This window comes from Furipterus horrens, unplaced genomic scaffold, assembly GCF_987537825.1.
Source record: "Furipterus horrens unplaced genomic scaffold, mFurHor1.1.pri manual_scaffold_11, whole genome shotgun sequence".
NCBI lineage: Eukaryota > Metazoa > Chordata > Mammalia > Chiroptera > Furipteridae > Furipterus > Furipterus horrens.
Genome location: NW_028327181.1, coordinates 68,667,054 through 68,693,333, shown reverse-complemented (window position 1 = coordinate 68,693,333; position 26,280 = coordinate 68,667,054). Strand labels below are relative to the sequence as shown.

The 26,280-nt window shown below is 39.6% G+C and overlaps 1 protein-coding gene and 1 long non-coding RNA gene across 4 annotated transcripts in view; one reads left to right on the top strand and one right to left on the bottom strand.

Moving 5' to 3' along the window:
* Positions 1 to 1,616: 1,616 nt before the first annotated feature.
* The window catches only part of SKA2 (spindle and kinetochore associated complex subunit 2), a 47,127-nt gene continuing 22,463 nt past the window's right edge, over positions 1,617 to 26,280 (bottom strand). For 2 of the 3 annotated variants that reach the window (XM_090291937.1, XM_090291939.1), the window contains 2 exons: positions 13,041 to 13,110; positions 1,617 to 1,691 (listed from right to left, as the gene is read on the bottom strand). In XM_090291937.1, coding sequence (XP_090148063.1) covers positions 1,672 to 1,691; positions 13,041 to 13,110 — 90 coding nt within the window. In that variant the 3' untranslated portion in view covers positions 1,617 to 1,671. Of the gene's footprint in view, positions 1,692 to 13,040; positions 13,111 to 15,473; positions 15,754 to 26,280 lie in introns of those variants that run through there. The other variant, XM_090291938.1, reaches the window with a different exon arrangement.
* LOC149998157 (uncharacterized) lies at positions 15,476 to 18,241 on the top strand. Its single transcript, XR_016514130.1, has 3 exons — positions 15,476 to 15,781; positions 17,774 to 17,828; positions 17,910 to 18,241. It is a non-coding gene; the product is annotated as an uncharacterized LOC149998157 (long non-coding RNA).

The following is a 26,280-nucleotide window of genomic DNA, read 5'->3' as shown; positions in this document are numbered from 1 at the left end:
TGTGTCCCATGGTCTTCCAATTTCCTGAGCATATTTTGAAGCCCTTCAGAGTTTTTATGGATATCTCATTTCTCAGCTCTGATTTTTAAGCTTTTTTGTTAGGCTCTCTTTTTTTTCTTTTCTTTTTTTTTTTAATTTGCACCAACCGTTATCTGTTGCCTCCGCGGCTACCCTCTTAAAACTTTTACCTGCAATTGTTTTCACGAAATTGCCCCTGAGGAGAGAGGCTTTTGGTGCTACCCAGCTCTCAGTCACGTCAAAGACAAACCTTTTAAGTGAGTCTTCAGGGAACTACCAGACAGTTCTTTGGGAATGAGATTGTATTCCATTCTGTCCCCTGTGGTACTGGGCATGTGGGTTGTTTTTCAATGTTACCCATGGGATGGAGAGCAAAGCTCTAGGAAGAATTAAAGCAACACAGATCATTGATCTTACAGAAACCAATCACTTTTCTTGAATAAGTGTTCCCTGGATTCCTGCAAGCGTGCTGGTTAAATTTTCAGTTTAAAAACAATTGAGTCTATTTTTTCCAGTTGTATTTTTTGTTGCTTTTGTAGAAATGAATTTTCAGGTGTCCTTACTTCATAATTTTTACTGATTTGCCTACAACATGGTTTTAAACTTGACTATACGTTAGTTAAATATTTAATCGTGGGGAATGATTAGGAAACAGAAATAAAAACAGAAAATGTAATTTATCATTGAGGGTCTCCCAGATGGGTACATGAAATTTGAAAATCTATTTCTTTATTTAGTGGTCTCACAAGTAAGGTTAAATTACAAGTTATTTTAAACCCCTTTTCTTCATAGAAGTTAAACAGGCTTTGGAGTCAGAACTGCGTTCAATGCCACCTCTGCTTCTTACTAGCTTGATGACCTAGGACAAGCAATACAACCTCTCTGTGCCTCAGTTTTCTCATTTGTAAAATGGGGTAATAATAATATTTATCAGTAAGATTATTGTGAGGGTTACACTAATGATTCTTGAGAAGAGTTAACCTAAAAACAGACTTTCTTTTCTTTCTTATTTTTGCCTGTTTTGCTTGTTTTAAAGAGTCAAGAATAAAATTTATTTCAGCATTTGAAATAAAAAATTTTGTCAAAAATCACATTTGTTCATTTTATTGATATGTAGTTAAAATGTTATTTATTTATTAAACAAACATTTATTAAATACCTAGAAAATTTTAGGCACTAACAGTCCAAGAAATTGACAAGTAAACAGGTGATTACATGAAATGTAAGGAAGTTTGTGATATAAGAATACACATGGGAGTATGTAATGAGAGTGTGGTTTTCACCAGTTCCTCTTAAGATTTATCCCTTCTTTGGCTCTAAAACCAAGGAGTTGGTCCTATTTTTATTTTTAACTGGGGGGTTTAAACTGGAATTTAAAAATCTTTCTGTAGATGAAAGAAAAGCAACTTGAATTATGGAGGACGCTACAATAAGTATTTTCTGTAGAGCAAGAGCTTCCTGTCAGCATAGTCACCTCTAGGGTTTTCCATCTGAAAGTTCTTTGGCATACTTTTTTCTTTGCTATCCACTTTTTTTTTTTTTTTTTTTTAATCATCATCATCTTCTTCTTCTTCTTCTTCTTTTTTTATTTTCCACTTTCTCTTCCCCACTTTATCATTTAGAGATCTGGGTAGTTCCCCAACAAAGAGTGTTTTACAGATTCTCTGGGTGATCTATAAGTAAAGACAGAAAATAATATTTTTTTAACCTTCTAGTTCTGTACCAACAAAATGAATATAAACTTTCGTAGCAGTTATTGAAAATGCAGATAATTTTTATTATATTGCATTTTTTTCAGAATCCTCAATCGCAATCCTTTGAGAAGTCTTGATGATCCCTATCTTTTCAAATTGCCGGCATTAAAACATTTGTAAGTATTGCGATAATCTCTTGGTTTGTGAGATGATTTCTGCTCCTTTCTACTTTTGTCAAAGTGTTAGCATTTTGCATTTTGACTAAAAAGTCGTAATTTAAATTATAACTGGTTTATTGCATAAAAGTTATTGGCATAGTAGCCCTGGCTGGTGTGGCTCAGTGGATTGAGCGCTGGCCTGCGAACCAAAGTATAGCCAGCTCTATTCCCAGTCAGGGCACATGCCTGGGTTGAGGGCCAGGTCCCCTGTTGGGGAAGCATGAGAGGCAGCCACACATTGATGTTTTTCTCCCTCTTTTCCCCTCTCTCTAAAAATAAATTTAAAAATATTTTTAAAAATAAAAAATAAATAAAATATCTTTCCCTATTGAAAAAAAACAAAGTTATTGGCACAGAAAAATGATTACGAGAGAATGCAGGTGGACAAGGGAGCCAGCAGAGAAAGGGAGCGATGTTAAAGAACACACACTGATATGTAACTTGAGAAGCATGTAGAAATACCATTGATCTCAGAAAGAAAAAAGGAATAACTTGTACATTATGTATTTTTTAAAGAGTAATGAAGTGGTGGATGCTACTGAGAATGAGAAGTAGAATAATGGCTAAAAAAAAGTAGGTTGTACTGTTCACCAACATCATTAATTTGATGATGCAAATAAATGTAAATTTCTTCAAGAAGAGCTCTCTGAAATTATTATCCACAGCAAGTAAACTTTTGAGCTGGCTTGACAGAGAAGCCAAAACTGAAGTAAGCAGATATTAAGTGCCCTTTCAAGTACAGAATTTTGTCTTTGGGTTCATTTGATGCATGTTTGGACTTTCTCCTTCAGAGACCTGGGGAAAACAGATGTGTCACTCACAACAGTTGAGCGCATCCTCGCGCTAAACACTAATTTGGAAAAACTGTAAGTTGATTTTTCTTATATTTATTTTCACTTAGTTGTTCTTTTAGGTTTGCCTTATTATTTTCTTAAGTCGGATTCTTATTTAATAAAATTCACTATTTTAAAGTATACAGTTCAGTGAGTTTTGAGAAATGTGTATTTATGTGCCACCATGATATTTGAGATACAGAATACTTTCGTCATACCTAAAAGGCTCCTCATGATTTTTTGCACTCAGTTCCTCCTCCCACCATTAGTCCCTGGCAAGTACCAATTTGATTTTTGTCACGATAGTCTTGCCTTTTCCAGAGTCTCTTATAAATGAAATCATGTAAAGTGTAGCCTTTTGGGTTGGCCTCTTTCAGTTAGCATAATCCTTTTGGAATTCATTCATGTTATTGCATCTGTGAGTAGTTCATTCCTTTTTATTGCTGTGTAATTTTCCAGTTGTGTGAAGATACCAGTCTGTTTAAGCGGTCATCAGTTAATGGATGTTTGAGTTGTTTCTACTTTTTTTTGGCCCTTCCGTTCTAAATGATAGCTTTGCTGGATAGAGTAATCTTGGTTTCGGTCCTTGTTTCTTATCGCTTTGAATACTCCTTGCCAGTCCCTTCTTGCCTGCAAAGTATCTTCTGAGAAATCAGCTGATAGGCTTAAAGGAACTCCTCTGTAGGTAACTCTCTGCTTTTTTCTTGCTGCTTTTAAGATTCTCTCTCTACCTTTACCACTTAGCATTTTAATGATGGCGTATCTTGGTGTGGTCCTCTTTGCGTCCGACTTATTTGGGACTCTCTGTGCTTCCTGGACTTGCATGTCTATTTCCTTTGCCAAATTAGGGAAGTTTACTTTCATTATTTTTTCAAATAGACTTTCTTGCTCTTCCTCTCCTGCTTCTGGCATCCCTATGATTCGGATGTTGGTACTTTTGGAGGTGTCCCAGAGTTTTCTTATTCTCTCCTCATTTTTTTAACTTCCATATTTCTTCATTCTCTTCTGGTTGACTCTTGATTTCTTCCTTATGTTCCAAATCATTGATTTGCACCCTGGCTTCCTTCCCTTCACTGTTGATTCCCTGTGGATTTTTCTTTATTCCACTTAGTGTAGCCTTCATTTCTTCCCTTATGCTTTTGCAGTACTCAGTGAGTTCTCTGAGCATCCTTATCAGCAGTGTTTTTGAAATCTGCATCAGATAGGTTGGCTATCTCCATTTTGTTTAGTTCTTTTCCTGGAGTTTTGTTCTGTTCTTTCATTTGCACCATATTCCTTTGTTTCCTCAACCAGGCAGCCTCCTTGTGTTTGTTTCTGTGTACGAGGTAGAGCTGCTTTGACTCCCTGTCTTAGCACATCTGTTAAGTTGTATGGGGTGGAGCTTTGGGTATTTGCCAGGGCGGGGCAACCCATTTCACCACTCTGTGGCTCTGTATGTGGAGGAGGGGTCAGAGAGAGGACAATGCCACTGCCTGGCTTCTGGAGGCTTGCTCGGCACTCACCCTGCTTCCAGTCACTTCACCCACTGGCACCCCTCTAGCTGTTGCACTGGTGGTGGTTCCCAGAGTGGGTGGGTTTGAGTGCATTCTAGAACTGTGGGGGCCCTCTAAGCAGGCTCTCTTGAGTGACAAGTGGTTTCTTCCGCCACCCCAACCCACACTGGTTTTTATAGCCAGAAGTTATTATGCTTTATATTTTTGGTGTTGGCGCCCTGGGCTATGTGGTCTGGCCTTGGATTGGGATCACTCGATCTTTATGCACCACACATGAATGTAGGACTGCCTGTTCTGCCAGCCACTGGTGCCAACTCACCAGCACCACACAGTGTCCTTTCCGCCCCGGCTCCACCCCTCCTACCCATCTGGATGAATATGGCTCCTTTAAATCATTGGTTGTCAGACTTCCATGCAGTTCGATTTTCTCACAGTTCTGGGTGTTTTTTGTTTTGAGGATAGTTGTGATATTTCTTATGCTCGTGCAAGGGGCTGCTGAAGCATGTCTGCCTATACCTGCAACTTGACCTGAAGTCCTTTCTCTGGTTCCTTAAGATGGAAGCTGCAGAAGCTGAGTATTGCTTTAGCAACATCCCACATATTGACATCTCATGTTTTCTGTTTCAGTCAGTTCAAAATAGTTTCTAATTTCCCTTATGAATTTTTTCTTTGACCCATAGGGTTATTCAGAAGCATGTTTTTTAGTTGTCAAAACTGTGGACTTTTTTTTTTATAGATCTGTTAATTTCTGATTTACTTTCACTGTTGTTAGAGAACGTATATTGAATAACTAAAATCCTTTTTGAATTATTGAAACTGACTTTATAGCCAGTAAATTCTGGTAATAGGCCAGAATATGGTCTATTTTGGCAAATCTTATGCGTCCACTTGAAAAAAGTGTACATCCTGCTGATTTGGGGAGGAGTGTCTTCTACACATCATGTACGTGGATAGTGTTCTTCTAGTCTTCTATATCCTTGTTGATTTTCTATCTACTTGCTCTATCAATCACTGAAAGAAAATGTTAAAGTATCCAATTATAATTGTGGATTTGTTTGTTTCTCCTAGTCATTCTCACTTTCCTTCATCTATGTTTAAACTCTGTTATCAGGTGTATAAGTTTCTAGGTAACGTCTTCATTATTTGACATATTTATTTTGATGAAATATAGCCTCCTTCATCCCTGGTAATATGCTTTGACATTGACTTTGTCTTATGGAAATATCTCCACTCCAGCTTTCTTTTGGTTAGTGTTAGCATAGTATATTTTCTATCCTTTTAACCTATGTGTATCTTTCTATTGAAGTTGGTTCTTGTAGACACATAAAGATGGCTTTTGCCTTTTTTATCTAGTGTGACAACTGTATTAGACCATTTCCAATTAATGTAATGATTGATGCAATTACATTTAAATCTACTGTCTTGCTATTTGTTTTTTATTTGTCCCATCTGTTTGCCTGTTGCTGTTGTTTTCTTTTCATTTGTGCTTTTGGATTGAATACATTTGAGTATTTTATTTTCTTTGTGGGCTACAAAGCTATAGCTCAGATTTTGTTATTTTAGTGATTGCTTTATGGTTTATAGTATGCATCTTTACCTTATCACAACCTATCTTCCAATGATATTTTGTAGTTTCATCAATGGTATAAGAACCTTGCAATAGTGTACTTCCATTTGTCCCTCCTGGCCTTTGTGCTGTTGTTTTCAATACATTTTACTTTTACTTACATTATAAACACTACACTATATTTTGTGTTTAAATAATCAATTATCTGTAAAGATATTTAAATAATGAGAAAAACTTACATATTAACCTAAGTCACTTCCAATTCAAGTGTCCTTCAGAATTTGTAATAATCTGTATTTCCATCTGGTAACATTTTTCTTTTGCTGAAAACGACCTCCTTTAACATTTCTTACAGTGCAAATCTACTAGTGGAGAATTCTTTCAGCTTTTGGATGTCTGAGAGTATTTTGCTTTTGTTTTTGAAAGGTCATGGGTAGAGATTTCTAGCTTGATAGTTGTTGGGTCCCCTTCCCCACTTCACTATCTCAAATATTTTTTTTGCACTGGGAGTTTTGGCTTACATTATTGCCAACAAAAAAATCTACTGTAATTTTTATCTTTGTTCCTCTTATATAGTGGTTTTATTTTCCCCCTTGGACTGATTTTAATATTTTCTCTTTATTGTTGGTTTTGAGCAAATTGATTATGATGTGCTTCAGTATAGTTTTGGGCATAATTCTTGTGCATGGACTTCACTGGCCTTCTTGGATCTGTGAGTGTTCAGTATTCACCAACAGGAACGATTTGGGGCTATTTATGCAGATTTTTATGTCTCCCCCCTTTCATGGACTCTAAGCACACATACATTAGGCCACCTGAAGTTGTTGCCCAGCTCCCTGTGGCTCTGTTCATCTTTGTTGTTGGTTGTTTCTCTTGGCGTTCCATTTTGTATAGTTTGTATTGCTACATTTTAAAGTCACCGGTCTTTTCTTCTTCTGCACTGTCTAATACGCCAGTAATCCTACCCAGTGTCTTTTTCTTGTTCTTTTTGGTTTTTATATTTATGTAGGTATTTATTGCATCTTTCCTCCATTACCATTTATCCCCCCTCCAGTGTCTTTTTCAGTTAGACACTGTAGTTTTTAATCTCCAGCTTCTTGGAGCAGGCACTATTCCTAACAGTGGGTGATATCCAGTTATTCTTCTCTCTGATCCTTTCATGTGGTTCTTTTCCTGGGCTCAAACCACTCTTCACACACAGGCACCATCCAGTACTTTGTTGAATACTCAAGAGATCTCTCTGCATATCCCCAGAGTGCTTGTCTGTGTACTTCTTTTCTTTCCTAGTATTCTGCTTTGTGCATTCCAGTCACCTTGGTTTCCCCAACTCTCATATCCATTCCTTAGGGAGTTAACCAGTCTCTGTGGGTTTTTTTTCTTCCTTACATCATGACCTGGAAGCTCAGAGCAGTAAGTTAGAACAATGCATCAGAGGGCTTCCTTAATTTGTTTCCTATCTCTTGGGAGTCACTGTCCTTCATTACCTGAATTTCAACTTCTTGAGAACTGTTGTTACATATATTTTGTCTGGTTTTTAAATTGTTTTAGGCAGGAGGTCAAATTGATCCCAACTTGGTCTAAAGTCAGTTATATTCTCCCCCCTGCCTCAATAATATTTTTTAAGTCTGTTTTGTTTTGATCCAGAATCTAATCAAAGATCAGGTATCACATGTCTTGTCTTCGTTTCCTTTAATCTAAAACATTTATCTACCCTTTTTATTTTCTGTCTCTTATGACACTGGCATTTTTGATGTGTCTAAGATGGTTGTCTTATGAATTGTCCCATAGTCTGGATTTGTCTGTTTGCTCATGATCAGATTCAAAGTAAAATATTTTGGAAGGAATACTACGTAAGTGATGTATCCTTTCTACCTCATCATTTTAAGTGGCCTATAATGCTAAATTTGATCTTTTGGTGAACATGGTATTTTCCAGATCCCTCCATTGTAAAGTTATTTTTTCCTTGGTAATTAATAAATAATCTGTTGAATGATGCTTTAAGATCAGTGGACATTCTCCTCTCAACTTTTTACCCAATTGTGCATCAGTAATAATTTGTGTCTGATCGATTACTACATTGGTGGTTACAAAGTGACACTCTTTTTCTAATTTTATTATTCCTACTACATTTATTAGCTGGAATTATTCTATAAATAATAGTTTACCTATTTTCTTTTTGAGTATTATTGTGAACTCATGGGCTCTTCTTTAAATTAATTATGTTATACCTTATTATCATTATTCTTTTGAATGTTCATATTGCCCAGATTTGCCCAATGCAGTCTGCTACTATTTAACCACATAATGTTTTTCTTTATGCCCAGAGTAACTTCTAATACATTTACCACTCACAATTAGGGATTTATAAGTTAGGGACTTATCCAGAGCCTTCTTAGAAGATTTCCCCCTCCTAGTGCACTCTCCACCCAAAGTGAGACTTCTGGGTTGGGAGAAGGAGATACATCTGAATTATAACTACAGATCAGAGTGTCACCTGATTCTAGTGCCTATCACCTTTAGTCTGCCATTCTTACTCTTCTGTCCTCCCCTCTATTTATTGACAATATTCAAGAGAGCAAATGGCTGCCCTGGCTGGTGTGGCTCAGTGAGTTGGAGAGGTTTCCTGTAAACCGAAGGGTCGCGGGTTCCATTTCCAGCCAGCCTAGGGTTTCGCTGAGGGTCCCGGTTAGTTTCTCTCTCACATAGATGTTTCTCTCCCCCTCTCTCTCCCTCCCTTCCCTTCTCTCTAAAATCAATAAGCACATTCCCCAGTGAGGATTACCAAAAGAATAATCGATGGCCAGCTGATGCCCCCCAAACTGTTCAGGTGGGAAGCCCCCATAACGCTTCTTCGCACAGCCCTCTGGTAGCCTCTGCCCACCTCTTCTACCTGCTCAAATAGCTTTTCTGCCAATAATTTAATTTTCTGCCTTTCCCTTTATAGGATCCTCCCCCGTAATTTGGCCTGCTGCCTCTGCAAATTCAGTGAGAACATTGAGAGGGTCAGCCAGAGAGTGAAATTACACTGCCCCGCTGACTGTCTGACACACACAACTTGTGGTGAGTCTGAATTGCCCAATGGTAAATTCTTTCTTTTTTATTTTATTTGTTTTAATTTTTAATCGATGATGATAAGTTGTTTTCCTTTGGAAATACCTTTCGAAGGTTCGTTGTTGTTGCTGTTTTTCTTTTGTTCTTTCTTTTTTAAAATTGTTGTTCTATTACAGTTGTCCCAGTGATGGTAAGTTTTTAAACAAATAAGGTCACCGTGTTATTTTTATTCATTCATCCAGAGTTTAACTCCCTATATTTCTGAGAATCGCTTCCTTGCTAAAAGTTGGATGAAGGAAAAAGAGAAAGGAAGGGGGCAGGGGATTAACAGCAATGAGCACACAGTGCGTGCGGTGCTCAGTTGGCGCTTTCCGTCCAAATGAGAACCTGTTGGTCAGTGGCACAGCCTGTAAACTGGCTCTGGATGCATTGGGCCTCATTTGTCCTTTGCCTCGTTGGACAGGTAGAGCTATATTTTTATTCTGTTTGTTTTGCAATTTTATAAAAAGAGTACGAGTGATCGTATTTTATGAAAATTCTATTTGGGATCTGAATTTCTGGTTTTATTATCAGAAGCTACTGACAAATCCTTCTAATGGGTGGGAGGCCTCTTGTATTCTTAGAGTGTCCAACTCTGAACTTGCTCTGAAGCTCACGGTTTTCTATCCACCAAACACTTGGGTGCTTTTAAGTATTTTTCTACAAATTAGGCTTATTTGCACCATCTGATAACTTCCAAAATGTGCTTTCATGCCCAAATAGTGTGAATGTGGGTCTCTGGCAGGGATCTGGGGCTCATCATAAATAATAACACTGTGCTACTTATATTAAGAGAGTGTGGCTCATTTTTCAAAAACAAATTTTTGGCCCATTATATTACTCTCTTCTACCCCAAAGGTGGGCAGAGCAGGCATTTTAATCTCCTTTAACAGGAGAGTAAAAACAAGATTAGAGAGTGTTAAGTGCTGTCACCTAGTACTCAGATCTCTGGCTTTCCTTTTGGGGCTCCACAAGCTCCCCACTTTGGGACCCTCAACTCCTTCTCTGACCCTCAGCTTCAACAGCAATACTTTCATTATTCTGGAATGGAAACCCAGTTGCACAATGATACACTTGACCTTCATGCAGTCAGAAGCTTTGGATGGTTCCCCAAGTAAAGCTGAAAATGTAAGAAAAGACATGAAAGGAAAGGAGAGTAGGCATCTGACAACAGTTGCCTTTTCCCTTCTGTATATTAGAACCCCAAAGTATTATTCCATAGATGTGTTGAACATTCCACAATGGCACACAACCTGCCAAGTCTCTTAACCCACCTACATTCCAGATGCCTGCCTAAATTTAAGTACAGAGCAAGAGTGGACATAGAGTTCTTTTTCTGTATAGAGCCTTTTGTTCTGGGGGCAGGGATGTGTAGAAGCAATGACCGAAGTAATGCTTTGGTGGGTAAGTGGAGAAGGGCATGTCCAGATGAAGACCTGTTAGCCGTGGGTTTTAATCACGCTCACCTGTGATGGAAGCAAGAACACGAGCACACGAAGAGGTGGAGAGAGGACGCCTCATGCTCCCTCTGCATCTGAGCAGGACAGGGTGGGAACCATGAACGTGAGGAATCGCAGTAGATCTGCAGAGAGTGTAACTGAGTGGGGTCTTCCAGCCTTGGTTTTTCTTCAGTACCTGGCAACTGGCCCCCGGGGATTAAGGGACTAACCCTAAATATAGTTACTCTATTTCACGCTGTGGAATGTTCTGAGTCAATAACGCCCTTTAAAAACATAGCTTTTCTCCTTTTGTTGTGTTGTCAATCAGGTTTAAGTTGGGGTTTATTTTTCTCCTCTCTCAACAACATTCCGATATTTGCTGATTCCCAACTTATTTGACTGGCATGTAGGGCTTTGGACTGACAAAAAGCTGTCCCATGAGTCCTTCATGATCAAAAATGGTCTCTTCTTTTTTGACAGATGAACCACATTTAAAAAATCCGAAAGGCTCCTTCATGAGCGCGTTGCGAGAACATAAGAATGCGGGCAGTGAGCTGACAATTCAGCCAGAGGAGGTCTCCTTAGGCCAAAAAAAGAAGAAATTGTCAGCCATTCTGGGTAAGCAGCTAGACTTTAATGATAACAGTGATGTCATTAGTGCACTACAGTACAGACTGCCTTATTTCTCGGAGATTAAAAAGCAGGTATAGAATCAATGTTATTACCATTCATTAAACTTCCTTTTTAAAATGTACAAGATGGAGGTATGCCCCTGAGTCGTTTGAAAAACAATAGAGGGACCCTTCTTAAACCTAAATTTTACAATTCAAGTTACAAAAATAAATGGAGGAAACTATTTTTTGGAACAGATTTATTAACAGACTTGCTCACTGAGCCAGAAGAAGAAGAGGTCTCCAAGCCAGAGGACATGAACAAATGGGCAAATGAAAAGACAGGAGCCCAGGGTGAAGAGGAAGAGGAGGAGCCACATGAGGTAAGGGCAGCTCCTGAGGCACAAGGCCTGGACAGCGAGTCAGTTAGGACGTGCCATGAAAGCACTGAGGTAGGAAGACCAGAGGCACCCAGACTGCCTCTTGTCTTAGCCATGTGACTTTGGCCAAGGCCCAAGACAGTGATCTTCTACTTTGCTCATTTAGACAGTGGTGCCACTGTTCCTGGGGTAGACACCAAGAGGACCTAACACACAAGATAAATAAATTGCACAAGAAAATGCTAATACTAAGATTGCATAACACATTAGATACGGTATGCTCTTTAAGAACCTATATGAGAGGGAACCCCCCAAAACCCAGAATTGTCTTCTGGAGGGCGGGCCCCTTGTAGTACAGGTTTCCTCCACTAGGGGAGTATTCTAGGAACCCATCTGTAAGAGTGTACCAGCTGGTTTTGTTGTGAGAGGGTGTGTTAGGCATCAGTGAATTTTTTTTGGAAGACTCTTTCAACATATTTGATGGGTAATTTACAAGTGCGCCTGCGCACACCTTGCTGAGTGTTCAGCTGTTCTGGACAAAAACCGCATGACCCCCACACCCCACCCTCCCTATTCACCCAGTCTTGCCCTGAGTGACTTTTTGTGTTTCCCTGGATGAAAAATTCCTCAAGGGGATTTGTTTTGCCAATGTGGAATCAGTGAAACAAAGAAACAGCAGAAGCACTAAATGGCATCAAAATTGACAAGTTCAAAAACTGTTTTGAGCAGTGGAAAAAAACGTCTCAATAGGTGTATTGCATCAAATAGAGAGTACTGTAAAGGGGACTGAAGTTTAAGCATGTAAGGATAAACACACAATATTTTATAAATATATTCTGTGGGTTTTTGGGTCTCTCCTCATAAGCCATTCACCTGAAAGAGTGGGATTTTAGAGTAGTAGTTAAGAATAGTTAGCTATTCTTTAGCACAGGCTTAAGAATAGTTAACTTTTATCTTTTCCATCTCTTTGGTTTGTTTTTTAAAATTATTGCTTGTTTTTCTCTTTTAAGGTCATCAGAAATGTGCCAAGATATGGCTATAAGGAGATACTCCTATTAGCCTCTCCTGTTATCGTAGTGGCGACAGGTTTAACTGCAATCTTCTGTCTCATTATGATAAGACAACGGTTCATTCAGCTTCCCAGAATACATTCTGTCTTTAGAATAGAGTCAGAACCCACAAACTGAAAATCAAAGCCACTTTCCCACCTACTCCTCCCTGATATTTTTCTTTAGTCATGAATGCTGATATGCTTTATTATTTTATTACACATTATATTCCAAAGATTTTTAAAGGAAGCCCACTCCCAGAGATTGTGTGGAACTGAAATCAAGATAACAAGCCACTGTACTATTTTGAGAACTTACAATAGGCCAGAGTTGACATGACAGCAAAATTTCTTCAACTCAAAATGGATGATGTTGATTTGATGTATTACCAATTACTCTCTTTCTACCATTGATTTCTTGTTGGCTGAACTGAGGAGAGATTTAGACTCTCCACCCTCATAAAGTTATGTCACCCTGGTCAAAAGGACATGGCTAAAAGACAAAAGTGTGATCTTGTCAATTGACTAGATTTACTTAGCGGATTTCTTCTCCAGTGTGTAAAAAGCATGGCGTAAATAGGTTCAGTTAAAACATTGCAAACTAAATCCTGCATCAGGCCTCTCTAAAGCCTGTCGTATTTATACTCACCTCTTCCTGGAGCTTGCCTGTGTGCCTTTTCTTCAATTACACAATGGCTTGTTTTCCCAACAGGCAGGAGCTAATATTAAAAGTGATCTAATTAGCTGACAATCTTGACTACCCTACTAATCCAACCTAATACCTTGTTTACATTTTCAATGGTCATGGCAGCCCCCCACCATAACCTAGCCACACCATGCCCATTTCTACTTTTGTTCGTGCCTTTGCTCATCTAAAACTCCCTTACTTTGCTCTGCCTGTGCTGCAAGTCCTGTGAATCTCTCAAAAGCCAGCTCAAATTCCTATTTCAGCCCTGCTAGTCCTCCTTCTTCTGTGAGATTTATCATCCTTTCAGGGCGTGGGCAGTAGTGAGGCATTCCCCTCCCACGAGAACTTAAAAATATGGTAAGTAAGTTTTTAAAAGGCAGCTCCCTAAGAGAGAAATACCAAGGTCAACACATCATGGAGCAGAGCAGAGATGTGTATGGACCAAATGGCCTCCTGGTCTACCAGACTTGAGAAATACCTGGCTGGATGTGTAACTGCTAAAGAAAACATGTCTATTTGCAGGAGGGTTGGTCAGCAGTAAAAGCAGAGAACAGGTGAGGGAGAGTCCGACATGGGCATTGCCCATCCTAGCAGTGCCTAAGAGTAGAGATGGCACCTCAGGCAGCAGACGTGGAGAGTCCAGCCCACTAGCCAGGCTGTGCCTGTTGGGGAGATGCATGGATCCAGCTAATACAGTCTTTTCCTTTAAACACGGGATTCAGCTGATTCCTATTGTTCTAATTCTGTTCTCACCAAGTAGCCTTCTGACTGTGCTTCTGTGTGCCATGTGGCCTAGCTCCACAGAGTGTATTTCCCTGATCGTGTAGACACAGGTGTTGTCTGTGGAACAGATGTAATTCTCACTCTCAGGCCGTAATCTTGGCCTTCTGATTTTTTATTAGCACTGCAGTATTGACAAGGTGAGACTACCCCGATCGGAAGAAGTGAGCCCTCTCTTGGTGAAGAGTCTGACTTCTGAGCCTAGGAGCTGGGGACTAGCATGTGGGCAGCTTGCCAAGGCCTCTGGGAAGAAGTCATTGGCCAGTGCCCAGACAATACCCTCTCCCTCTCTAGTGGGCACATGGCCTTTGCTTTTTTGGATTTTCTATAAACTCCTATAATGCATTTAATTTCTATGGAGTTTAATCTCGCATTTGTGTTTATTTATGTGGTTTCATTATTTCCTCTCCCCAGTTAGATGATAAGCTTTTTGAGGATGGTTTGCCTGACTCTTCTGTCTCCTTAAAGACAACAACACTGAGAAATATTTGAAATTTTGAAATTCAATGAAAACCACTGAAAGTATGAAGATATTTAATATCAAAGGACTTCCATAAATCAACAGGGAGAAAACAAACAAACAAGGGGAGAAGAGGGCAAGGGCTGTGCGGAGCAGGATGTGTATTGATCATCTGTCACCCTCTCTGCCGATCATCTCCTGGCTTATGGGGTATGGGTTTTGTTAGCGAGGCCTTTGTTACCTCATGGCATGAAAGTGGTCTCTGATATTTTCTTTTAGTCCTTTTTATAGTATTTCTTTTATTCATAATTTAAAAAAGAAATCTGTCTAGTATTGGTTTTGTTTGTAGTGTGGTTGACTGTTTTCCCCCTACGTGAAGATTTAATTGTTTTAAAATCTTTTATTGAATGACTCATTCTTTCTTTCCTGATCTAAAAAGCTCTCTTTGGACTCTAGTCTGTTGATCTAGTTATCTTTTTTTGTACCAGTGACAGTATCACCATGTAATTCCAATTTCTTTATAACATATAAGCTGCTGCTTTTTTATCTTCTTCTTCATACATTTTGTAGGCTATTCCTGCATATTTTCTCTACCAAATACCAGCTGGCCAGGTTTTGTTTAAAAACTCTCTTGGAATTTGAATAGATTGCATTACATCGGTAGGTTCATTTGAAGGGAACTGACATCTTCACAACACCTAAGAACATGGTATCTTCACGTCGTGTATTCTTCCTAATGTCCTTCAGAAGAGTTTTAATGTTTTGATCACGTAGGTCTTACGCATTTTTTGTTAAGTCTGTTTCTAGGTACTTGATGCATTTTTATTGATATTGCAAGTGGGATCTTTCTTTCATTTTTTAATTAGTCTTTTGTGGTACGTGGGACAACTCTTGAGGTTTGCGTATTAATCATTTGATTTTGGATTCACTTACTGAATTGTCATTTTACTTGACATTAAAATTCTAGTCGATGCTCTTGCACTTTTAGGTTTGGCATCATCTCCTATGCACATGCGTTTTGTCTCTTTCCAATACTTCACTTTTCTTATTAAATTGATTAGGACCTCCTCAACAATGATGAATAGTAACAGTAATAACAGGCATCCTACTCTTGTTCTTGAACTTAAAACAAAGCTGCTGCATTGTTTCCGGTAGATACTTTTATTTTCTTTTTCTACTTCTAAGAGCTTTTATTAGGGACTAACTGCTGAACGTTATCCAAAGCAGCCAATGAAACACATTGCCAGCTCCCTGCAAGATCCTAACTTAGGGAGTATGGAAGAAGAGTCAAAGGGTATTCAACAAATTCCTGTCCTCAAGAAAGTTATCACCTTACCTAGAAGGGAACAAATAAAGATTTAGAGATAGTGGTCATTGTGATGAATAATTGTGATGTTGCTTTCTTCCTAAAACAGTTCCGTGCCGCAAGAACACCTGTGGGCAATAATGGAGGAAAGCCAAGGTAAATATTAGTCTGACAGTTTTTAAAGTAGGATTTTACGACTAGAGGAGCTTCTTCCTGGAGGTGGCCTGAAGTGACCTCTGAAAATGGTGCGCTACTCATTTGACCCAGAAAACCCCACAAAATCATGCAAATCAAGAGTTTTAAATATTCATGTTCACTTTGAGAACACTTGGGAAACAGCCAGGCCAAAAGGGTATGCATATCTGAAAAGCCACCAAGCAGCTAAAGGATGTCACTTTGCAGAAGCAATGTGTGCCATTCTGTCCTTACAATGGTGGAGTTGGTAGGAGTGCCCAGGCCAAAGACTGGGGCTGGGTGCAGGTTGGTGCCCCCAAAAGAGTGCTGCGTTTTTGCTGCACATGCTTAAAACTGCAGAGAGCAGTGCTGAACTTAAGGGTTGGGGTGCAGACTCTCTGGGCATTGAGCACATCCAGGTGAGCAAAGCTCCCAAGATGCAGCGCAGAGTTTACGGCGCTCATGGTGGATTAACGCCCACAAGGGCTCTCAGGCCTGCCACACTGAGATGCTCCTCCCTGAAAAAGAGCAGATTGGTCCTGAACCAGAAGAAGAAGATGCATAGAAAAGAAAAGAAAAGAAAAGTCCCATAAGGAACTGAAGCAAGAAAAACTTGAAAGTAAATTTATCATAAAATAAATGCTTAGAAAAGTTAAAAAAAAGAAAAAGAAAAGAAAGAACTAGAGGAGAACTTAGAACTCTACCTCAGTCTCATTTTACAGTGAGGAAACCGCTAAGTTTGGAAAGAACACTTGTTAACTCTGATGCTTTGCCTGGACTTTGCAAAATGAGCTCCGTAGCCAAAGCTGATAGAGAGTGTGACTAGCACAGGTGCATCTGCTGCCACTGGTCCTTTAAGGAAACAGGGAGCAAAGGGGGAGGTCTTGGTTGTACTTGTTCCTGCTGGTGGTGGAGCTCTGGGGAAGGGACAGGGAAAGCCACGTGGCCTTAGGGTAAAGGCTCTGGTCTCCTTCAAGGCTGACAGAATGTAGACTATATGAGTCCTTCCTGTAAGGTGGCAGGAAAATTTCCCTTCCCCTCCTCCTGGTTTTCAGGCCCCTACTCTCTCTATTCCCTTTATCCCAACTTCATAGAGTTTTAACTGGGCAAGACCTTACGCAGTAGTTTGTCTTTTCTTTTTTTTTTTTTTAATAATAAGGAAACAGAGAGGAGGAAGGGAAATATCTTGCTCCATGGCCACATTGCTAGTGTCAGAAAGAAGATGGTGCCTTTCCAGCTGGGGGTCTCTCCATTGATTACCCCGTGCTTGGACTGTGAGCTACACTTTATGTCAGAACTCAGTACACACGTACCACACAGACATAAGTCGTTTCTAAAACAGACTCATTATGCACTCTGATTTTTTTCTATTCTGTTTCAGTCAAAAAGAATACTTTGTAGTCTAGTGCTGGTTGTGACTTGTAAACTGATTTCACAACTCACTCAGCGGTGACAGCCTGCAGTACGGAAGTCAGCAAGCTAGCTAACTTAGCTAACTGCTATTTGGACTCAGGCATTTAGTTGTGTGATTTAACTTATAGGATAAAGCAGCTAGAAAGTTAAAAGCACCTTCTTACCCTCACCCCCACCCCCAGCAAAGGGTGTATGTGGGACTAAGTCTAAATGGGACAGATGTGAAATGCTTCTGGAGAGAGCAAACTGCTTCTGCCCAGTGTGGCTGTGCAGTTTTTCCCCAATGCACTTCAGGGCGCTTGGCCAAGGGCCAGGAAAGTGCTTCAGGCTGAAAATCCCACCTGTACTCCATGCCAGACCACCCACAGAGGTCACCCCAGAGACATGGCAGGGACATTTTAAACAGACACAGAGAACCCCTGGAAGCCCAGTGTGCAAAGAATCATTTCCAAGGTCCCAGGTCTACAGTGACTTTGCCTGTGAGTATGGACCCAGTTACCCATTTAATCCTAATAAGGCGAGGGACAAATCACTAATTGTTGGTATGCGTTTTCCTCCAAGGGGCTTTCTCTCGCGACTCCTGAATAAGGACCGACCGGTGGAAAGCCAGATGGAGGTAAATTTCAGGAGGATCAAGCACTGTGGCGGGAAAAAGTGGGGGACAGGCAGGATTCATGTTTCCCTCTCTGTTTTCTAGGAGGGCGGTTTCTGGAGCTGGCGGCGGGGTGCACATGGCCCTTTGAAAAAAGAAGAGGCACAGCATCTGCAAAACATGGGTTCCTCTGATGAGGAGGAGCCTTCAGACATGTAAATAACTGGGAGTTATTTAGAATTCCTGTCTAAAAGGGGGAAATAATGAATAGTTTCATTGTTCCTTTCAAGAGTAAAAGCTTTGACCTTCTTTTTCTCTCCCCAGAACAAAGGAGGGAGTCTCCTCTAAAACCCTGGAATCAGTAGTAACAGAAAGTGACACCTGATCCTCCTGCTGAGTGAACCAGGTTACTAATAAATTGTTTTTCTCTACTGAAATGTGTACGTTTGTAACCACCACTAGCCATGAGGGAAAGAATTAAAATGTAAATAGGTAAATATATATACACACAAATAGCACGAGCCATAAGCAAGAAAAACAAGGCTGAAGCAGGACTCCCGGGGTAGCCAGCACTTCCTCAAGCAGCAGTGTGGTCAAACAAGGGTGAAAAGGGACTCCTCTCCCCCATGTTCCCCAATATAGTCTGTCCCCGAGAACTGGAAGATACATCATCATCCAGGGGTGTGGGTTATTAAGTCAAATAACAATTTATCCTGGTGCTCTGGCCCCTGGCTCACCAAGCGCCAGTTATGTACAACATACTTGACCCCCATTGTGGCCCCCCATCATCAGGTCTTAGGGCTGTCAGAATATTTGGATCCCTGAGCATGCCTTTATGGTGAGGCCTGTCTTCTCCCCTGAGATCTTAAACTTGCACAAACCTGTGCCCTGTCTTGGTGTAACGGGTTCTCCATCCTTACAAGCTAGTAGAAAGTTCACAGTTAAGGGAAGAAAGTCATTTCAGATTAAGACTCTAATTAGATAGAAGTCATTAAGAAAATAAGTAATTTAGTAATGTCAGCTAAATTAATAAAAGCTTATATTCATCTTTCAGTCAAAGGTTGAGTATACAATAGCAAGCTAACATAAAAAATTGAGGAATCCCTAAGGCTCGGCCCCTTACAATGTAACCTAAGACACAGGCAAACACACACAGGAGACTTCCAGCCAAGATGGAGGCCTAGAGTGACACGCTCCATCTCTCTCCACAACTAAGAAGGAATACAACTACCACAAAACCAGAAATAACCAGAAGTTCCAGAAAATAAATGGAAGTCCAACGTAGGAAGTTATAAAGAAGTGGTGCTCATCCAGAAGGGTAGGAGGTGTGAAGCTGGGGTGGAGAGGTCAAACTGTGCTGGTGGTGGCAGCAACGGCGATGATGGTGGGACGGTGGTAAGCATAGACACCTGTATTTAAGGGGAGGCGAGAAGCACCTGGAGAGCACCCCTAGCTGTAGACCAGACCTATCAGCCACTGTTAATATAAGAGAATGGTTTGCGTGACATCAGTGTAACCTGACAGCCAAGGAGAGTGGACTGGAATACATATGCGTGAACTGGAATGCACATGCATGAACAATGGTGACCTCACTGCACTAGTCAGTGGGGGTGGTAGAAGCCACTGAGTGAGCACACCTACTGTTGAACGGCCGTCACTTTCACAATGACTGAGCAAGTAGAGCAACGAATCTGCATCAAATATTGCATTAAGCTTGAACATTCCTCCTGGAAACTCTCTGGATGCTTCAGAAGGCCACAGCTAAGGGTGACTGGTGACTGGCAGCAACTCCCGGCTTTTCCCAAAGCTAAAATCACCTTTGAAAGGGAAGAGATTTCAGACTGTAGATGATATTCAGGAAAATACGATGGGGCAGCTGGTGGTAACTGGGAGAACTGTGTGAGGTCCCCAGGTGTCTACTTTGAAGGACACCTAGGCTTGTCTTATGTACAATGTTATTTGTATCTTGCATCTTCCTCAATGAATGTCTCTATTTTTCATATTACATGGCTGGATACCTTCTGGACAGACCTTGTATCCAACTTTCAGCATCAAGTCTGTGTACCTGCTTAGACAGTCCTTTCTTCCCTCCATATGTTGTCACTTGGGAATGTCCATTGGTTATACCCATAAAACTTCCCTGCCTATCCCAAGCTGGTGACCTTTCCCTTCTCTGTATATATGTGGCATTTTTACCTTGTATTCTAGAATCTCACTTAATCAAAAAATAAATATGGCAATTTTAATACTTTGGGAAAAACAATGTTTCTCCCAAACCAAAACCAAAGGTAAGAACCACTGAACAATATTAATGCACAATATTAAAAAAATAATCCTTATGGCATTTCCTCCACATTTGACTAAATAATTAATTTCTCTCCATCAAATGGAAGAATCACAAGCTTCAGATAGTATTCAGACCTCAGTCTGAATCCTAACCACACGACACCAGACAAGTGACTTAGCTCAAGTCTCCTTGATTATACACCATGACCAAGTGGAATTTATTCCTGGAATTCACTGACAGTTCAACATACAAAAATCATTCAGTGGAACATAGCACATAATAAAATGAAAGGAAAAAGACATCTGAGCATCTCAATTGATACAGAAAAGACACATGACTAAATCCAGTATCCTTTCATGATAAAAAAACACTCAAGAAAAATAGAAGGAAACGTTCTCAACTTAATAAGCCCTTATTTTAAAAACCCACAGTAAACATCATATTCAATGGTTACAGACTGAAAACTTTTCCCTAAGACTAGGGAAAAGACAAGGATACCTGCTTTCAACACTTCTAATCAATATAATACTAAAATTTCAGCCAGAGCAATTAAGCAAGTAAATAAAAGTATACAAAATAGAAAAGAAGTAAAAATCATTTGTTTGTGATGACATGATCTTCTATGTAGACAACCCTATTTCACAAGAAACTGTTAAAACTAATAAATTCACCAAAGTTGCAGGATATAGAAATCAACAAATAAAAAACACTTGCATTTCCACACACTAGCAAAGAAGACTACAAAGAGGAAATTAAGTAAACAATACATTTACAATAGCATCAAAAAGAGGAAAACACATGGGAATAAATTTAGCCAAGACTGAAATATTTATAGGTGGAAAATTACAAAATACTGCTGAAAGAAAATTAAGAAATTAAAGAAGTCCTAAATAAATGAAAAGACACCCCATATTCATGGATTTAAAAATTAATATTGTTACGATGACAATACTACCCAAAGCAATCTACAGAATCAATGCAATTCCTATCAAAATCCCAATGGTGCTTTTTACAGAAGTAAAAAAACCTATTCTGAAATTCAAACAGAATCTCAATGGACCCCAAATAGCCAAAACTACGTTGAATTTCCTGATTTCAATTTACAGCAAAGCTACAGTAATCATCAGTTTGGTGCTCAGATAAGGACAGAAATAGAAAGCAATAGAGAGTCCACAAATAAATGCAAAGGAACAAATATTACATGATTGGATTTCTATGAGGTACTTACTAGTCCAATTCATAGAGACAGGAAAAATAGTAGGTACCAGGGGTTGGGAGAGAAGGTAATAGATAGAAGTAATAAAAGTGGACATCCTTATCTTTTTCCTGATCTTAGGGGGAAAGTTGAGGTACCACTACATACCTATGAGAATGGCTAAAAATCAAGACTGAAAAAAACAAGTGTTGGAATTAATGTGGAAGAACTGGAACTATTATAAACTGCTGGTGAGAATGTAAAATGATACAACTATTTTAGAAGACAGTCTGACAATTTGTTAAACAGTTAAACATACATCTACCATAAGATCTAGACATTCCACTCCTAATTATTTACCCAAAAGAAATGCAAACTTAAGTCCATTCAAAGACTGGTATATAAATGTTCATAGTAGTTTTCTATGTAAATGCCAAAAACTAAAAGCAACCCATGTATCCATCAGCAAGTGGGTGTGTAAAGTATGGTAACTATAGTTAATAATATTATACTGCAGATTTGTAAATTGCTAAGAGAACAGATCTCAAAGGTCCTCATCACAAGAAAAAAAAATTGACTATATATGCTGACAGATGTTACCTAGATTTAGTATAGTCATCTTGCAACATATACATATACCAAATCTAAAAATGTGTTGTACATCTGAAACCAATGTGATGTTTTATATGTCAATTATACCTCATATAAAACAAAAACAGGTGAATGGATAAACAGATTATGGCATATGCACACAGCACAATGCTACTACGGACCAATAAAAAGGAATACTGTTGGACACACATGATGCAGATAAATATCAAAATAATTTTGCTGAGTATAAGACAAACAAAAAGGATATGTAAGAGTACACATTCTAAGATTCCATTTGTATAAAATTCCAGAAAATCCAAACTCATCTATAGTGGCAGAAAGCAGTTAGAGGTTCCCTGGGAACAAGACAAGCAGGAGGAGGCATTACCAAAAGGCACGAAGAAACTTTGGAGGAATGCAATCTCAACTGTAGTGATGGTTTCTCAGGTATATACATTTGTCAAAACTTATCAGACCATATACTTTAAACATGTGCAATTTATTGTCAATTATACCTAATTTTAAAAAGGCTGCAAAATTAAAAACAAAAGGAAGTCAATAAATATAGGCAAACATAAAAATGCTACTTGTGTTGAAAATCAAGAAGTCAAAAAAAAAAAACCAACCCGAAAACTAAGAACAATGAGAACTGCAGGGACAAAAAAGAGGGCGGGGATATAAACACAAATAAAAGGAAACTGGTAATAAGAGAGAATCACTAAGTGTAGTTAGATAATTAAAGGAGACCTGGCCTGAAAACAGACAATGTTCCCACCTTTTGAGGGTGTGTGTGTGTGTGTACGTGCCTGGGCACACCAGAGTCATGGGTAGAGCACTGGAATGGGAGTCCAATCCTGGTCTGTCACCAACTACTCGGTGACTTTGGACATGTTTATTCACGGGTCTGGGCATGAGTATCTGTCCTTTCACAGACAGTTAAATTTCCATAGTCAAGTGAACAGAGATGGGATGAAAGAAGGGAAGGCATCAAAATGAATATTACAATTTGGTTGGGTGGAGAGTTCAGCTTCTCAAGGACTTTGCTCCTGTCATTATCCCCCCGTCTCTCCAGCATCATTAATTATTCTGTTTACTGGTTCAGTCAAAGCAAGATATAAAACTTCTCCAAAAATGGGGGAAAATGTTGACTCTCAACACCCCCTTCAAACCACAGCCTTATTGCTCCCCTTTACTTATTACGAAGTTCTGAGCTCTTCATACTTGCTGTCTCACTCCTCCCGCTCTCTGGCAGCAAGTTTCTGTTCCCCCTAAAACTACACATCAAGGTCACCACCAATGACCCACACATTCTCAGGTCCAACGGTCAATTCCCAGCCCAGAACCATATGGCACAGCTACCTTACTCCTCTTCAAACATGTTTCTCACTTGAATTCTGTGGCTCCTTCTTGTCATCCTTTGCTGAATCTGCCTCCTCCTCTGACCTCTAAATGTGAGCAACCCACAGTTTGGACCTAAAAATATCTTCCTACAAGGAGGTAACCTGGTGAGCTCAACCAACCCCCTGGCTTTAAATACTATCTATATGCTAACAATTCAATCTCTCCAAAAGTCCCCTTCCACACTCCAGAGTCATATTTCCAACTGTCAAAATCTCCCATTAGATGTATAATGAACACTTCAAACTTCATATATTTAAAGTTACTTTTTTCTATTTCTTGATTTTAGAGAAAGAGAAGAAGGGGGAGAGACAGACAGACAGACAGACAGACATCGATTTGTTGTTCTCCTCATTTACACATTTGTTGGTTGCTTCTTGTATGTGCCCTAACCAGGGACCAAACTCACATCCTTGGCAAATCGGCACAATGCTCTAAACGACTGAATACCTGGCCAGGGCATAAACTCCATATATTTAAAAACAAAACTTTTACATCTAGAGCCTACCCAAATCTGCTCATCCCCAAGTTTTTTCTACCTCAGAATGGAATACCGTTTATACCATCCAGATGCTTTACACTTCCTCACATATCATCTGCAAGCTCTACCTTCAAAATACATCCAGGACGGTCCTACTTTCATGACCTCTACTATTACCATTCTAGTCTAACCCACCCTTCACCTTTCACTGATAAAGCATATCCTAAAGGATTGCCTCACTTCCTCTCCCAACTGCTGACAGTCCACTTTCCACACAGGGACCAGAGTGGCAGTTTCTAAAAATTTACATTATATCACTCAGAAAATTTCAATGACTGCCATCACACTTAAAATAAACTCCAAGGTCTTTACCAAGGCCCTTCACAACATCTCGAAACTCATCTCCTCTTCTACTCTTCCTCTGTCCATTTTGCTCCAGCTACACTGGCTTCTTTGTTATTTCTCAACACACTAAGCATACTTCTTTCTCAAGGCCTCTGCCCCTTCTAATTTCTCTGCCTGGGATTTTCTCCCCCTAGATATTCACAACACTCCCATATTTCATTCTGGTCTCTGCTCAAATGTCAACTCCTCAAAGGGACCTTCCCCCACAACCCTATCCACAACAGCCACCAGCCTGCCTCTGCCCTCCTCAGTGTCCCTGCTCTAAACCCTTACTCAGTTTCAATTTTCTTAATAGCACTTATTGGTATCTAACATATATCTACTCACTTGTCTGTCTATATCCCAACAACTGAGTCAACTCCTTGGGAAGTCAATGCCTAACTTCAAGTAGGCATGCAATTAATATTTGATGAATAAACAAATGAAGAGTACCTTCAAGAATCAAGACAGCTCTAGAAAGAAACATTAGAACCATTTTATCCAAATGATCTGACCACAAGGGTAATATTCTTGGACTTTATCCTTCAGGCAATAAATCTCACAGGCATGGAAGGGAAAACATGACATCACTGGAAAACATCAACATGGCAGCGGGATACAAAACAGACTAGAGATAAGAAAAGATTAAAGACAGAGATATCAATTAGAAGATAACTATAATAACCTGAGCACAAGGTAATAATGTCTGTATTTCTCTGTTAGGATGGTAATGATAGGAAGAGAAAGGACAGACAGGAGAGACACTTGGAGATGACTGACAGGACTTAAAAACCATCAGTGTAAGAGATGTCAAGGTTGACAGGCAAAATAGAATAAAAAGAAAGAAGTCAAAAAAGTCAATTTGAGAAAAGAACAGGACAAATTTGATCTGGAAGAAAGTTGAAGATGCTTGGAAGGACAATCAGAGGACATTTATAGGTCAATGCTGAAGGAATAAATTTGGGAGCCCTGCTCACAGAAATGAAACTTAAACCTGCAACAGTAAATCAAGTGTCTTAAAGTAGATAAAATTTTCCCAGAAACCTCAGAGTACAGCATGCCAGCAGCAATATTTAAGAAATATATGCCTCGCCCTGGCAGGAGTGCTCAGGGGGTTGAGCGCTGGACTGCAAATAAAAGGTCACCTGTTTAATTCCCAGTCAGGGCACATGCCTGGGTTGCCAGAGAAGTCCCCACTTGGGGGCCTGTGAGAGGCGGCCAATCGATTCTGTCGCACAGATATTTCTCTCCCTTTCTCCCTCCCTTCCCTTCTCTCTAAAAAGTAAAATAAATAAAATCTTAAAAAAAAGAAAATATATGCCTATAAGGAACAGGAAGAGGTAACAATGAAGAAATAAAGAATCACTGAGTTATAAGGTAATAACCAGAGGTCGTATGTCTACTGCGCCTTCATCACAAGGACTGAGTCCATATCCAGATTCTATCACTTAATTAACTACAGTAGGAGAGGCCAATGACTTGATTTATCTAGTTTCAGTTTCACCATTTATCAACATAAACAAATTCCTGGCAAGGTAGCTCAGTTGGTTACAGCGTCATCCAGATACAGCAAGGTTGGGGGTTCGATTCCCAGTCATGTCACATACAAGTATCAACCAACAAGGCCCTGGCCAGGTAGCACAGTTCGTTGCAGTACTGTTCAGGTACACCAAGGTTGCAGTTGAGTCTGCAGTCAGAGAACATCCAAGAAAACAACCAATGGCCCTGGCTGCTGTGGCTCAGTTGGTTGGATCGTCATCCCATACAATGGGATGGGTTACATACCTAGGTCGCAAGTTCAATCCCCGGGTGGGGAGCCTACAAGAGGGAAGCAATCGATGTTTCTCTCTCTCTCTGCCTTCCTCTTTCTCAAAGCAATGAAAAAATGTCCTCTGGTGAGGAAAGAAAGGAGGAAAGGAGGAAAGGAGACAGGAATAAGTAAGAAGAACAACAAATCGAAAATTCTTTCTCTGAAATCAATAAAAATTTTTAAAATGAAGATGTATGTGCATTAGTTGCTATTTTAACAACAATGTAACACTTTACAAGAAAATAGTATTTTACAGTTTCTAAATTAGTTTTAGCTTATCTCATCTAATGCCACAACCACCCTGTGAAGATCTTGTTATCCACCTCCTAT